The sequence below is a fragment of the Corvus moneduloides genome, chromosome 3, assembly GCF_009650955.1.
Source record: "Corvus moneduloides isolate bCorMon1 chromosome 3, bCorMon1.pri, whole genome shotgun sequence".
Classification (NCBI taxonomy): Eukaryota; Metazoa; Chordata; class Aves; order Passeriformes; family Corvidae; genus Corvus; species Corvus moneduloides.
This window is the reverse complement of record NC_045478.1, coordinates 49,556,411-49,572,956: the sequence shown is the minus strand read 5'-3', so window position 1 is coordinate 49,572,956 and position 16,546 is coordinate 49,556,411. Positions and strand designations below refer to the sequence as shown.

General features: G+C 42.1%; 1 protein-coding gene across 1 annotated transcript; it reads right to left on the bottom strand.

Annotated features, from left to right (window-relative positions):
• Positions 1–67: 67 nt before the first annotated feature.
• CCN6 (cellular communication network factor 6) lies at positions 68–7,759 on the bottom strand. The gene is made up of 5 exons (XM_032103877.1): positions 7,709–7,759; positions 4,190–4,478; positions 3,594–3,836; positions 935–1,128; positions 68–536 (listed from the first exon to the last, which is right to left on the bottom strand). The coding sequence occupies exons 1-5, from the start codon at positions 7,757–7,759 to the stop codon at positions 255–257; spliced, it is 1,059 nt and encodes a 352-aa protein (XP_031959768.1). The 3' UTR covers positions 68–254.
• Between the last annotated feature and the right edge of the window lie 8,787 nt (positions 7,760–16,546).

The window sequence follows — 16,546 nt, the reverse complement described above, 5'->3', positions numbered from 1 at the left end:
TATGCCTTTCTTAAGTTCTTGTTTGGGCAGTGCTGGTGTTACATTATTGAGAAGGATGTATCTATCTCCCCATATAAAAAGAGTTACATTTAGAAAGCTGCCGTCTTGCGTTTTCCAGGTGCCATTTAATGAATGAGTGAATATTCATGCATGTAGTTTCATTATAAACACTGCTGTGGCAGGGGGTTTTTCTGATTCTTCAGGGTGTGAACGTGCTGTTGCACTCCACGTGTAATTGTCAGTGGTATAATTCATCATAGCAGTTTGAGTTGGGAAAATATATCTTCTGGAGCACTGCAAGTCCTCTGACACACACACGATGTTATCCACATCATCTTCCACCTGAAGAAGCCTTCGTTGGGACACTCAAACTGTACAGTGATCATTTTGGACTTATTAGGAACACAGCACCTCTTGTCCAAGCACGCTCCACAGAAAGTTAGTTTGTATCTTTGGGTAGTTGAGCATCCGGAAAAAACCAGCTTCTCTGCTGTTGGAAGCTGGAAAGTTGGTTGACATGTTTTTCCCTTTGGAATCTTTAAAACAAAGACAACCCTGAACATTAAAAGCAGATCATGTAAGAAACAGTTGCAACATTTACATAGAAATATCTTGAAAGCTACTCAATCTGAAAGCTGCCTGATTTTTCCTTTGTCAGTCAATAAAGAGAAAATATTTTCAGAGTGACTGCGCATCAGGACAGCATTAGCAGCACTTATATCTCAGGACATTACATTCTTTTGTTTGAAATTGCACATCTGTAGTTTGCTATTGAAACGTGAAGATTGGTGGTAGAAAACATAGAAGAGTTATTTTAAAACCCGTAAAAAAGGAAGAAGTAAATGTCATATTAGTACTTGCCAGTACATCCATTTTTCCATTAGTTCCAATATTTTAATTTTCTATGAGGAATTAATTTTATGCTAGAAAATACCTTTATTTTCTTCAGCGTATTGGTCAGACAAGGCTGGATGAAGCATAATCTCTTTTCTTTTTTCATTTCACATTTTCTGTTGTCGTTGGTCACTCTGCTGGATATGCCTATGCCACAGGTCCTGGAACAGGGTGTCCAGGGAGTTGCCTGTATGAGGCACTTTTTCTTCAAAACTAGCGGTAAGCTTCTGTAAGCTAAGACAGCAATATTTTATTTAGGCAGCCCCAAAAGGATGAATTGAAAATGCAAGAATAAGAATTTGATTTCTGTTCATGAAGGTACTTCTGTAGGTAAACCTAAAAATGCGACATAAGTAACATTTATACAAAATTCAGCTGAGCTGCAGTTAAACTTTGCTGACACTGGATACTCAAATCCTAGCAAGGACTATGGAATTGCATGTATTTTATGACCTTTTAGTTTCATGTGATGGAAGTGTTGTGTGAAGAGAGTTAATTGTGGAATTTTTATGAAATGTCCAGATGTTTATTTTTTTTAGGCCAAGCATAGCTTGTAAAGGCTGCTGAAGACATTAATATTTGTGTCTTTGTAGATATTTAAGACTTCAGGTTTTGTATTGAGGAATAAAATTCTCCAGTCACTTTTAGATACCGCTAAAAAGCCTGAGGGCTGGATTAGGTGAAATGTACTTTAAAAAAGAAACAGAATTGCAGTGGAAAAGTTCTGCAAAAAAACTATGTGGAATCTGTGCATTTAGGTAGGAGCACAGGCAGAATTACCTGGAATTACCAGAACTGCTGTCTACTTTCCAGAATACTTGGAAAGTAGACAGCAATTTAAAGATGTCATTGAAGCAAGCAGTTTAAAAGCCTGTCACAGATCTGCAACAAATAAAAGGAAGTTAAATGGTTGTTTATACTTGGTACATTTTTTAAAGTATGACCTAGTTACATCCCTGTCTATCTGAATTAGGTAAATGAAATTGAAATGGAAAATCAGAAGACAAAGCAAGAAGAGTAAAATGAAACTTAGCACTTATTATCCACTCTAGCAGAAAAAGGGCTTTTCAAAATACCTATTAGCCCATTGAGCCATGCATGGAATTCATGGACAAGTTGACAAGGTACTTCTGCTGGACTGGGAAATGGGAGGGGGAAGACTTTACTTTGAAAAAAAATTTCAAGGTGTTTTTCTTCAGAAGATTCCCAAAGAACAGCATCCTACAGCACATACAGCCACCACAGGGACAGGGTGTTGAGTCCCTGAACTGAGCCCAATAGAAAGCATGCTTTGCCAGCTGGGTGTCTGCTGTCAAGGTTATGCTGTGCAGCTGATCCAAATTCCAGAATAAATGATGTCATGTTGCAGTCAGTGAAGGAGTTACTGAAGGTTGGACTTTACTTTTGGATCTGCTGAAGGGACTACAAAGTAAATGGCTTAATGCTGTTCTCCAGATATCTGAAATACATTAACTGAGTTTGTGGTGAGATGTATTTCAGAGGCTCAAATGGTTTGGTTGCCATTGTTTTCAATGCATTATGGTCTCTTCAATCAGATTGGCATTGTTCTCTAGAAATTAAATCTCTCTTCACTTGAAGTCAGTTGCCTTACTGAGTGTGTGTTTATACAACAGTATTAGGTGTATTTCTGTTAAAAGGCTTTGATACTAGGTACAGGTATTGTATCATAATTTTGAAGTAAAGATGAGCTGCTTTTTTTAATTTTGGCTTAGTTGCATAACCACTGCTTATGTGTGAGAAGTTGTCCAAACTGGACTTCAGATTTTGTAAGCAGGTCTGTTATCTGCAGATTGATTGACTTATGTGCATCTACTCAGCAGCCTTTGATGAAGGTTTTCTGATAAGCTTTGTAATTCTTTTGGTTTTTTGATCCATTATGGTGATTCAGGCTGCCACCAAATAAATGGCTCTGCTTTCTGGTACCTGCATTAGCTGTAACGAAGGAGACCTTCACCATGGAAAATTGGAAGTGCACAGGGAAGGAGATGGCACAAGCGTAGCAGCTGTGGCCAGGGAAGGCCTGGCATAGCTGCTTCTGGCAATGGTGCTTCCTTAGAGTGAAAAACAGAACTAGTGTTAGCATCAAAGCAAGAATGGAGTTAAAGGGAATATCAACTGACCCTGCCAGAATTGCATGGACAAGCTTATGAATGCTTCTGATCAGACTGAATAAAGAAACCGTGGGGGAGTATTGGTCTTGCAGTGACCTAAAATTTGTGAATGTGGGAAAGCCACTAAGGCAATTTTTATAACTTTCTGCTTTCTATTGAAAGAAGAGACCTGCATCGTGTTAATGTATGTATGTGAAAACCAAGACTCCCTAACACCACAAAGCAGGAAAAAGTGGGACAGTTTCCAGGCTGCAAAATGGCTGTCCACCAGCATCCCTAATTGGGCTGATCTGATGAGTAGTAAACCTCTGCAGAAAGATGCTTTGGCCAATTCCCTGGTGACAGAAGCCAAAAGCCTTTTTGCTTTTCACATTCATTAGGTTTAGAGAAATGAGTCTGTGACCTGAGAGTAAGAGGGGTAAGTGGGACACAACAGTCACCCTGGCAAAGGCCTTGAGCAAGAATTGGGTAAGTGCCAGTGCACTGCCTGCCTGGCTGCTGGAGCCAGGGACTCTAAATGCAGAAAGGCTCATGTACAGAAAAGTTTACCAATGTAGCCAGGCTCACCTGACATCAGTCTGTAGTTGGTTGATTGAAGTTGCTTGTGCTGTCCGAGGCTGCAAATGGATTGTCCAGGCTTCTTTCTGCCTGTGACCCTGGCACAGGGACTTCCTGCTAATCTTGGTGTGAACACAGGGGTACATCCAATTGTGCCACTGACACACAGGCACTTATAAAGTGGGTTGGGCTGAAAGGTCTGCCCGTTGGCATAATAAACTCCATTGAGCTCACATCCTACAGCTACCAGATCTGAAAATTGTGAACAACAGTTACTAACACAGGAGGAGCACATGGGTCTTGCTAAGGTGAGTGCTGAAATGTGGTCAATCTTTATGGCATTCACAGCTTTTTAAATCAGACATTGACATGTCTGCCAACAGGCTTGTGCACAATGAACTGGTCTCATTAATGCAGATAAGATTAAATACAGTCCTAGTCCTACTCTCAGATTCTCTGACTGGGCAGTTGGAGGACTAAATTAGGATAAATTCCTTAGCACAGGGCTGTGCAGCACCTGCAAGTGGAGTTTTCCTCCAATACTATTCACCTGCTGGTCCCCACCCTCTTGGATTTCAAGAAGGGAATGTGAAAGAACAACTTACATGCACACACGCCTGTTTCATACCTAGGCTTGTCTTCTGAGTAGTCACAGTAGAGCCCTTTGTGGGGATCACAGACATCTGCTTCGTTGCAGGGCTCTCCTGCCTGCTTGGCACAGACCTTACAGCAGCCACAGCCATCCTTCACCAGGCTCACCCCAGGGGTGCAGGCCGGCAACGGTGGGCATCGGCATGGCCAGTGGCAAACTTCCTTGCGCTGGACTTCACCAGTTTCTGAAGGTTTATCTCCAGGCTGCTCTTGTGGGCTGTGGAAAAACTTACACACAGTGGGCTATTTTGAGCACTGAATGCATTATGTGTAGCTGGAATAGCATAAAATGAAGTCGAGATGGAAAAAAACTCCCAAGTTGCATGAAGATACATAACATTTCTCATCTCACAAGACCAAAAAGTGAGAGAGGACGTGAGGTTTAGGTAGAAGGCAGAGGACCATTTGCATCAGTCAGTATCATACACTGAGATGTTCCACCAGTGAGCCTGGCCTCCTGCTGGAACAAAACACAATTCACTGGTCTTTCCTTTGCCTTCTACAGAACAAAACTGAACAGAATTTTTTTTTAAAAAGTGTTTTAAAGTAAATGGTGGTTTTATTGTAAATGTTCCTTCCTACAAACCATCTATTAAATTAATTAGCTTTTGATTTCTCACATTGTTTTATAGCCAGCCACAGTCCTGTGTGCCAGTTCTGATGGGAAGACCCTTTTAAAATAGGGAAGCTCTTTTGAATGTTTCTTTTGCTCCAAAATTTGAGTAGATGCTTGGGAAGGAGCATTATAATATTTACAAATGCTCTTGTGCTACATGCAAAAAATTAATCCTAATAAGGGAGGCTAGTAGTTGTACTGAGTTTAATAGGTCACTTTCTAAGAGTGCCTCTGTTTGCATGACTAAGCTTTCATTGAATCCAGGGCTTATGGAGCAAAGACACATCTCATTAAAGAGATTTGTATCAGCAGTAGGAAGTCAAGATCTAGCCAGAATTTACTGGTTTACACATTCTGTCTCAGAATTCATGTCTTTTTTTTTTTTTGTCTTTTTTTTTTTTTTAAGTAAAGGAAGACCAAACTAATTCTTGATGGGTTTATTTTTCTGAAGCATGGTGTGAAAGGATCTATTTGAGATAGCTATAGTCTATCTGCATTTTTTAAGAACTACATCTAAAACTTATCAGTTTAGGTCTTAGCATTAAATCTTTTCATGCTGCTGATTTCAGCAGAAATGCAGATCATGGTATAGTTATTCCCCGTGGATGACTGGTTCCATAGTTAAGTGGGGGCATGCATAGCACTTGGCCATTAGATAACATAAGGCCTGGGAGCCACTCTCGTCACGCAGCTCTAACTGCCCGAAGAGCAAAAGAAGACCCAGCCCCTCATCAGGTGCTGGTATCACCATCAGGCTTGCAGAAAAAAAACCCAAAACATATATCCTATATTTTTTCTGTGCATATGAAGCCCAGCCTATCAGTTTCTCTCTGTTCCTCCAAACTGCAAGGCTCTACTGGTGTAGAAATCACCTCCAGCAGAGATGCTGAGGGAGAGCTGAGAAAGGGGTCATTCAGCTGGGGTTTCTTGCGGCTCAACTTTCAAACTGGAAGTATCTGCAGAATTCAGCATTTCGTATGTCATAGCCCAGGAAAGCTCTTGCAGCATAATTGAGCTGGCTTAATTGCGTGCAGTAGTAAATGACCTTTTAAAAGGCTTTTTTCTACCACTAATTTCCATTTTTCATGGTCATTTACAACTATACTTACGATATCTTAATCTGCAGCTACTAATGAAGCTCTAAAGTAGTAGCTTTCAAGTTCCTTTGGCTGAATGATTTTTAAGCTAGATATTAATTTACATAAGCAATTCATATAGTAAATGGATGTTAAACAACGTCATGTGGTATTCCATGCAGTATGAAGAAGATAGTTTCATAAATGTGTCATTTGTTAAAGGATTTCTTCTAATCCTTTTTGCCTAAATGCAGCAATAATACAGAAACAACTAACTCAAGTATACTATTTTGAGGCAGCTAAGCCTGAAAACCATATACCTATAAACCGTAATGTTAATTGGATGAATGTGTGCATTGGAATATAAAGGTTCTTAAAGGATTGTTCTGAAAACAAAACATGCAGGTGTTCCTACACATTTAGCAGTGTTTAAGACAATATGGTTGCTTTAGGAAACATTTCCTTGCTGCCTTTCTCTTTAGAAGCAGAGTGTTATCATTATTGTTATTAGCAGCATCATCATCAGGAATTTGGCCATATGCCAGCAATATGAAGTTATGTGACTTGAATCAGGTATCATGTTTCAAGATGGGTATGCATAGCAGGAAGTAATCTTATGCACTTCAACCAATATGTTTAATTTGTATTACAAATTGGAACATGCTTTAAACCACAGACTTCTACTTAGGGGAGTTTTCTCTCCTTTTTTTAGAGAAAGATGTCAGCTGTAAGGTGTGAGACTACAAAGTTCTTGCAAAGTAAGAAAAACAATTAGGCAAATATCTGATAGTTTTAACTGTGGAATTACTGAGAACTTTGGTTCACATGAAAAATCTTCACATATCTATTAGGTTTCAATGAAAATGTAAAGTTTGCTTGTACAGTTTACAGGTCAAATATTTTTCTAATTTGTGCTTCCCCAAGTTTCTATACCCAATGTATTCACATCACACAAGCCCCTTGCATACTTTTCCTGATCCTATGGGCAGATCAGAAAATGAGACCATTGTGTAAGGACCCTTCATGTGTTTGTTTTCCTATGTTTTAAAGGTTGAACAAGGTCGGTGTGGTATAAATAAGCAAATAGCAAAAGCAGGCAATGTATTATCACTAATGTTCGGTTATCTTAGTCTGGCTTTAAATATGCAGAAAGTCAGCGGAGGGAAACAGCCGTTTGAAAGTTCTGTTGACATTCATCTTGATTGTAAAGGAAAAATACACTGTGTGCACGTAAAGTGGATTTTCAAAAATAAGTAAATAAATAATGAAATTGGCCTTTGACACAAATCCCTTTAGAAAAAGCTATCACTTAAAATTTTCTCAAAAGGACAAGGTATAACGCAGCCCAGGTGCCTTTCTCATTTGTAAAACTAGCCTGAAGTCGGACTGCTGTGTGTATCCATACGTATTTGCAAACACATGTATACATATATATATGGAATATGAGCACAGATGTTTACTTTCTTACTGCATCAGATAGTCATCTGTGCTTATCTTAAAAAAAGAGGAAAAAAGCAACGTCAGTGGCAATTTAAGCTTCCCTAACACCTTTTTCTTCCCACCAAGTCATATTAGTGTACAAAGAGAAAAAAATTACCAAAACGTGACTGATGCAGTAAATAAGCTGCAAATGAAATTTACTCAGGAGTAGGGAATGGCTCCTTATTCTTTATGAGGAATTTACTTCTCTGAAATTTAATTCGTCATTAAGCAAATAAAAACTTTTAACTGGGACAAGGTGAGGAAGGGAGAAATCTTTTTCTTCTTTTTAATGAACTTACCTGTTGAGTACAAGGGATGATGAAGATGGTGGGAACAAGGAGCCACCGCATGTTCCTGCACATTCAGAAGTGAAACTGGGAGATAGGGAACAGGCTGAGCTGTGTCAGAGGAAGCACTGAACACAAAGCTCTCCTCTGTCTCCCTTGCCAACCCTACTTTCCCAGCACATGCACGAACACATACACGCATTCACACTTGAAATTCTCCACTTCATACAGAACCAGCTTCACACTGAAATTTCCAACTGGTCTTCTTTTCTCTGCCCACTGCTAGAATACAGATTTTCACACCCTGTTTGATCCCATCCAGCTGATTCAGCCAGACTTAATTGAGGTCGGGTAGGGTGACATCTGATTCTTAAAATCCTGGTGCTGGAAATGCAGTGTTATTTTTAACTTATCTTTAAATCTATATTGCACGAGTTTCTGAAATCTGAAGGGCAGAGCCCCAAATACATGTATTTTTTGAGATGGAAAAAGCAGAGTTCTTCAAAATTTCTAATGTATTGTGCCTAGCAAATCATTGCATAAAAATTCACAGTCAGTACATGCTCTCTAAAGAGGGAAGTAGATGCTATAAAGTGCTGTAGTGCTGCTACATATTCTGCACTGCGTCTTTCCGTGGAATCTTAATGGGAAGCCCAAACTATAATGTACTTTTCCCTGAAGTATGCACCTTGTCTTATTGCTGTGTTGCCCCACTTAAGCACAAGATTGTTCAAATCTCCAAATTCCCTTCCCCTTATCACCTACTATCAAGGTGATGTGTTTGACTTTTAGGCTAACAAGTGAGGGTCTCCAGGGTAAGATAAAAACTCCAGCCCTGCAGCAGTGGTGGTGGTGCCCTGATAATGCTCCTCCTTCACATTTGTCCTTGCTCAGGCACCTCCTGTGAAGCCCAGGAGTTACTAGGGGAGGCTGCCAAAGACCACACTCACACTGCAGCCATGTGTGGACAGAGGCAGTAGTGGGAGTAGGATAACAAATCCAGTCTAAGCGATTCTGTTTGGCTCCCAGACTTGGAGCATCACGTGCCCTCTGCAGTTATAAATGCACCCTGAACTGTCCCTCCAAACTCTTGAGCATTCAGCTGTAAAACACTGAAAATCTGCTCTTCTTTAGCACAATCACTTTCTTACATAACTCAAGATAAAGTCCAGGCAGTACCTGGGTGACAAGTGAATGCTGCAGATCAGTTCATTTCATTATGTTACTCTGCTGTGTGGTAGTGCAGACTCAAGCCATCCTTGTGTTTCCCTTTGAAAGCTTATGAACATAGCACACAGGTTTCTCAAAAGTCTCTTCTGTGTACTATCAAAACATAGCTTCTTTCATAGAATCAGAAGATAGTTGAGGCTGGAAGAGGGCCCAGGGGGTCTCTAGTCCAACCCCTGCTCAAGCAGGGTTCATTCTGAGATCAGACTGGGTTACTCACAGCTCTGCCTATTTGGATCTGGAAAACCTCCAAGGGTGGAGGCTGCTAAACCTCTCCTGGCAGACTTTCAGAGGGATAATAACGAGAAATGCTGGCTGTCTGAGGAGATTCCAGGTACGGTTTTCTCTTGCAGCCCCAAAGACACCCCTTTCACTCTCCAGCCTGTAAGAAGTGAGGACTAGCACATCCATTCTCCTAGAACTCTAAGGGGAGCACACAGCATTCATTTGAAATGTGTTGTTTCTCTTTGCATTGCAGACATAAAGCATGTGACCAGTGCAGGACCGGGAATGCTCTGTGTGAGCTGGCAAAGACCGGTCTGATGTGAATAATGGTCCCCAGTCTTGGGAAACAGGAGAGAGAGATTTCTGTAGTATTACCCATTGGTTTTATATGGTGTATTTTGCTGGAATCACCTGGAGAATGTGGTATCTGGGTTTTAGAGAGTGAGACTTTGAAACTGTAGTTAGAGTATAATTAAGCTGATTGATAGAAAATGTTGGGTTTGGAAGGAGTGGGAGGAATGCTCCTCCCCGAGGAAGACATTTTGGTGATATAACACATTAAAATGTCATTGTAGGTGGCTGGATGATTGCTCACATGTGTGCAAATCAACCAGCATACCTCTTCAGCCCGAGAAGGGCCTCCTGCTAGGAGCACCACTCCCGCTAGGGAATCCGCTCTCCAAAACAACAACGTGCCTTCACTGCCTTTCCCTAACAAATGCACTTAAATGAGGCTGTCTGGACCTCGCAGTACCTGCAGTACTGATCCCTGCATGTATAATAAGTAGCCACAAGACCACAAAGACAGCAGCACTAACCCCTATGCATAAATAGTGCACCAGTGCTTTGACTACTCAGTATTGGAGTCTGTGTCTCTGCTAGTATTGTCTCTGATTTAAGTGAATGGAGGCAATCTGCCCTTTTCCTCTCCTGCAGGTCTTTAGTAATCCCCCACAACTCAAAAACTAATGTTTTTAATGCCATGTCCAGACTCAGCAACAGTTTGTCTGTATTCATCCTTCTTGCCAAATCTCCCTTGCAGATTTGATTACATAAAGCATCATTCACTTCCTGAACTAAACCTGCTCTGCTATCTGGTGCCATTCTAATACCACCCTGAACAGAAATGTAATTTAGTTGTATATTCAGTGACCTCTCAATACTGCACACATCTCCTTGGTGCCAAAAAATCATCTTCCTGTCTGTGAAATATGCCATGTAAATCCACTGTCTTAAGAGATAGAAAAGTATGAGTTATAAACCCATAAATTAATATAACCATGCATTCTAACTAGATACAAGGTCTTAGACAAAATGCCAGAGGTATTCATCATTGATACTTGTGGGCCAGGATTTTCAATACTCCCTACTGGGCTTGGTGGAGTTACTGAAATAAAATCCATCAAAGCCAGGGTTGGGTTTGGTCATTCCCAATAACTGGGTGTTAGTTCCAGACACACACCAGAGCTGGGGGTTCACCTTTTGTCCAGAAGGTTTTTGCATGTTGTCCTGTTTTGTTGTTCTTTGGGCATGGATGTTACAGAGACTCCTCTGTTTGAGTCAAACCTACTGTCTGTGTCTCTTCTTTCAAATAAATAAACAGATGGGTAAAAAGGAATAGGAACATTATATGACAACATATTGCCCTTGGCTCACCCTGTCTCACATGCTGTTTGCTCACTTGGGCTTTGGAAGGAAGCTGCCTTCTTCAAAACAACAGTGCTCCAAAATCACTGATGGATTTCACTGAGGTCTGCTTGCTATTGCTGCAACTTGGGCACACCAAGGCACAGACATCTCCCTGCTGGAAGTGCCGGGGTTTGTTGCCAGGCAGCAACTGCTCCTCAGATTAACCATGCTCAAAGGTATGGTGAAGTTCCCAGCTGGAAGCCTGAGGCCAGGAGCTTTGACGGTCACTGCAGAGGAATCCCACCCATCACCAATGCACTCTTGTGAGGTTCCTCTCTTCTCTGCTGGTCAGCTGCTCAGCTTTTGTAAATTTGGGCCATTTTTGCTTCTCTTCAAATTGAGTTTCAGACCCAAGTTGCACTCAAAAATGTTCCATAGCTCTCCTCTTGGAGCACCACCAACAACAGCACGTTCTCAATAAGCTGAGTAAGGAACTTCTCCCAAGGTGATGGGGGTACTTCCAATGGGACAGAAACTCATCTTGTCCTGCATACCCACTTCAGCAAGATCATGTGCAACACCCAAGGTCGCTGTTGGAGGGGTAGAAATGCTCCGTACAAGGGCAGCTATACTATGTTCCCCACAGTGTGCCACTGTTTCTATTTTAGCTGTGGTCTGCTTTCAAACTAATTCATAAAGCTTCTCTGAGCTATAACAGGCTACCTCATATATGAAGATATTTACAATGCAGGTTTAAGACTAGGTCCCATTTTCAAAACTAGTTAATGAAGGTATATATACTATTTTCTTCTAACAGGCCTTAAACACAGACAAGATGCCACAAAGTGCTTGTATTCTGTAGTGGTTTGGTCCAAAATACTCATTACTGTTTATCTTCTGTGAGATAAGAATTAGGAGAAATGCAAAACAGGCACCAAACTTGAAAGAATATAAAGAAGTTTATTAACAGACCTAAGAGAGGAAAAAAAAAAAATTATACCACCTTCAGAACTCTCCTCCTCCTCCCACCTTCCTCCCTTCTCCCACTGACAATGTGAAAAGACAACCCTTTAGATGTTCAGTCTGTTTACCACTTCCATAATAACCTTGTTCAGTCCATTTAGAAAGAGAAGTCTCTTCTTGCTCATGCTATGAAAACATTATCACAACGAGACAGCCGCCCACTTCCAAATATTGTTCAGTCCATTTAGGAAGAGGAGTCTCTCTGCCTGCGTGTGAGTCCTTTCCCCCGACTTGCAGCTTTTCCCGTAACTGCTTTCGAGGGTCCACTCTTGAAGTGTTTTGGGGTACAATTTTAAGGTTGAGCCGTTCAGAAACAAAAACAGAGGCCTTTCTCCTTCCCTGGGAGCAAAGGGTCTTCATCATCTTCATCTTTAGGACTATCTCTGGGAGCATCTCTAGGAACTGAGGTTTTCTCCTTTCCCATTTGGAGCAAAAGTCCTCATCTGGTTCATCTCTAGGGACTGAGGTTTTCTCCTTTCCTGTTTGGAGCAAAAGTCCTCATCTGGTTCATCTCTCCCTGTCCAAACTTCTCATGAAATTACAGCTGCGTCAGCATCTGCCTATCTCAGCACAGGTGCTTTTGCTCACGAGTTGAACACTCCACCCCCCATATCTTCATGAAATTACAACAGGATACTCTGATATATCATAGCTTCACAAGAGAATTTCAGCTTTAAGCATCTCCTCTCTCTCTTCCTTCAGGTTTTCAGCTCTTCACAGCAGTAAAAGGGTTAATCTCACCTCGGCCTTGCAGCTTTGCAGCTGGAATGTTGAATTTTTCTTATCGCAGTGGAGAGGGGGGAGAGCCGAGCCGCTCCGGCTGCCCACGGCAAGGCAGTGGGGGGGGGTTCCATGGCTGGAACAGGTCCATGGCTTCAGGATGGCCGTGGCCCGGCCCGGCCTGGCCCAAGCAGGGCCTGGCCGGGCCCGCTGGCCCCCACACGGGGCCCGCAGCCACCTGTCCCAGCGCCGGAAACGAGAGAGAGCTTGGAGGGGGAGTTTGCCTATTCTTAAATGTGGATCACAGAGGTGGTCACAACTTTAAGTGGCTTAGAGAATTGTCCATATTCAAACTGGCCAGCTGATAGGTTCTATCAGTTCCCAGAGGAAACTGTAAGCACCCCTTAGCAAGGACGTCCCTTCCGGGACTATGCTTGCTAACCTATGACATATTCCTAAGCACACATCTCTGAAATGTTCCATCTTTCTGTGACTACCAACCTTGTGAAACTAGAAATTCTCAGAATTCTTTAAGTTGAATATTTGTCATCAGAGAAAGCCTGAGTTTCTGGTTGACAGATCATTTAAAAATATCTGTACACACACACTGAACGGGTTCAGTCTGTGCTCTGCCTAGCTCTCTGGGGCAGGCTCTGTGCAATCAATCCAGAAAGGCACAGGCTGCAAAAAGCAGGCCAAAGCGGAGGGAGAGACAGGAATAAAAATGAAGACAAATTGGGGACCCACCGAGCAAGGCAAAGAAGCACAACTGTGCTGAGCTAACTTATTACACGCTGGAGTTGGCCAATTCTGCACACAGTGCAGCGGCTCTGCTTTGTTCAGTTTGATGCTGAATTCACTGTGACAGAATAAACTCAGATCAGCCCAAGCCATATTTGCAAATCAGCTTTTCTCCTCATAGTCCATCTCTGTGGGCACCCCAACGCTGGCAGCTCCACCCTCCCCTACCTTCCTCCCCCACAGCTGGGCTGCTTTGCAGAGCAGGCAGAGAGCTGCTCCTCAGGGAGAAGTGCCGTCAGGATAAATATTTGAGCAGGGCAGCTAATCCTGCATGTCAGGAGACATGTGAATGTCCGCCGAGGCTTGTTCGGTTCTCAAAGGGTTTCCATTGTTAGTTATAGGAGGAAATAGTAAAGCAGCTTCCCAAACTCCTGGGCTGTTTACACATGTAGTTTGTGTGCCAGCTAAAAAACATTCCTGATGGAAATGAAAATAAGGTCCCAGCCAATGTCCTACCCAAACCTTCCTTGAGGGTAAGGCATGGGAGAGACACAAAAAAAGAGTTGTATTTTTTCCCAAGCCACCAGTTGGGGATTTATTAAAATTTTATTTCATTCCCAATACATACTTTATTAACCTTTAAAAAAAAGAAATCCACATAAATACTGGGCATTCACATTGCTATCTCCAAATTTATTTTGGCACAAAGTCATCCAAAAGACAAACTCATCTCTTTGGTCTACAGGAAAAGTATATGATGCTCTCTACAGACATAAATTGTACACATAAACTGTAGGGCACTGGCTGGATCTGGTGCCCATTTTTCATGTCAAGTGTCTCAGGAAGTGAAACAGCCCCAGAGAGGGGAAGGAAGGCTGCACCTGCTCCTCTCCTTCTTGTTGGTGGCATCACCTCCACTTCTTTCTCCTCATAAGTGAAGAAGGTCACCACCACATCCCTCCTCCTGCATACAAGGAAGCTGCTCCTAGTTTCAGGGCTGAAAGGATTTATCCCTTCATTGGATAGATAAGTTAAAAATAGCCGAAGCTGGGGAACTGGTGGTGGAAATTCCAAAGAGCAAACGCTGGGCGGGCACAGCAGATCTGGCCAAGGTCCAGGGTTCACAAAGATCGTAATAGCTCATGTTCAGGTTCTTGTAAGGGAAGATTTTGGAAAGGGCATAAGAGAGTTCTTGTCCCAGCCCTCAGGCTATGTCTTTCAGGGTCTACAAAGCAATGAAGTATCCAAGAGAAAAAAAATCCAAACATCATTATGACAAGGGTATGGAGAATAGCGTGAAATTTCTTTATTTTTCTACTTAAGAATCTCACCTCAGTATATTTGTATGAAAGTGCAAAACCTACAGGAAACTCAGTTTAAACATTCATGCTTGGTTTATTTTCATTTTCCTTTAGAGCATCAAAAAAAGCATCAAAACCTACAAAACATCCAATCAAAACCCTACATCAACTCAAACTCTCCAGAGGGCTTGCAAGCTTGCCCTGCTTGCAGGAAAATGTGGCTGAGTTGTGTTGGGTTGACCCCCTCAACAATTCAGTTGTACAGTTACTCTTCTTCTTGCATGCCTACAGCAGAATTCCCTGTAAATCATCAGAGGAAAGGCAAACAAACACTTCTGTTGCACAACTGTGTCCATTTATTTTATCCCAATGCTTTGGTCCAAATAACGTGTTCACCATCACCACCAGGATGAAAGAGAAGAGATGGCAGAAAGGAATCAGCAGGTGAGCTCTCCAAACACTCTGATTTGCCATGTGGGTGGAAGGGAAGGACAGACAGAAAACCAGGAAGGGGTTACGGCAGAAGTCTCCTAGTGAATGATTGCACCTGAATCAGGCATCTCCAATCCAGAAAAGCCCACAGGACAGTTCAAACATAAACAAGTGAATGATGTGTCTGGGATCCAAGGCTTTCAGTACTATTTTGCCTAAAGGATTATTTCATTTGCATTTTCTATAAATGAGTCATGACCTATTGATAGCTACAAAACTCTCCATATTTATTCTGCAAAAGTTGTACCTCAGAGATGTCACCTTATGGTTTTTTGCCTCATTAAAATTCTGGCTCCCCACATGGTGGGAGACATGGTGCTGACTCCAAGTGGGACAATGCAGTGGCAAAAAGCAAAACCAGGGAAATCTAAGCGGGAGAGAGAAACAGAAGGTTTAGTGCTGCTGGAGCCAGATTATTCACAAGACTGGTGTCCCCTATTCACTGCTCTGGTCTTCTGCCTAGGAGACCTCAGCTAGGGCTGAGGGGTGCAGGCACTGCACCTAACACCTCTCCCTCCCTCTCCTGCTGACCAGTTGCCAGAGGGAGAATACCCTGGAGTACCTGGGCAAACCAGGCATGGCCCTGCACTGCAGAGCTAATTAGGAAAAAGGAAGAAAACCTTCCCAATGCAATTTAAAGCAAGAAAGATATTAGGGTTTTCTTTTATGTATTCTCAATAATGCATCTCTTCCTCCAGCCCCTGCCTTTTTAAATCTTTCAGGCCACCTTAAATTCACTGGAGAAATGCTCAGTCTTGCATTAGGTACAGCCCTGCCATCTGTCAGATTTTTTTTTAATTAAACGCTTGTTTAATATCAGGGAGAAAAATTACAGCAGTGGCTTGGTTTTTTATTTCAGTCCAATACATGTTTGCTCTCCTAAATGAGTTCAGAAACAAGCAGCAACCCTGGCATTTCCTGGGGAATCCACTTCATCCAAGACCTCATCCAGACATCCCAAGGTTGGGCTCCTGCCTCAAATCCTGTCTCACCAAAACTGTAAACTAGCTTCAGTGACGGCAACATCCTGCTTCTGTGGGCATCTTTATGCATGAAAAGGAAAAGGTTCATTTTAAGGGAAAAAGGTTGGGTTTTTTCTCATAAGACTAACAGGTCATGTATGTTTATCTACATTCCAGAGAGACTTTATGAGGGAAGACTACCAAGGCACCAAAAGACCCTTCAACCAAAAAAAAAAAGAAGACACAGTAATGAGAACCTCAAGCCAGACAAATTCTTCTGTTTAACAGAATGAACTATAACACAAAATGTGGAGGGATGTGGCAGTTCTCTGCCTTTTTTTAGGTGAGATTCCCCTAGGTGTCCTCCAACGGGGACAGGTACGCATCAGCTAGGAACCCTTTCTATTTCTGGAGAACCACAGGTACTTTCATGGTGCAGTTCACTTCTTCAAATGGACACTTCATCTTCAGGCTGAAATGAATTGCTCTGTTTGAGTACCTCTGTACCTTTTTGTCTCTGGTCACCATGC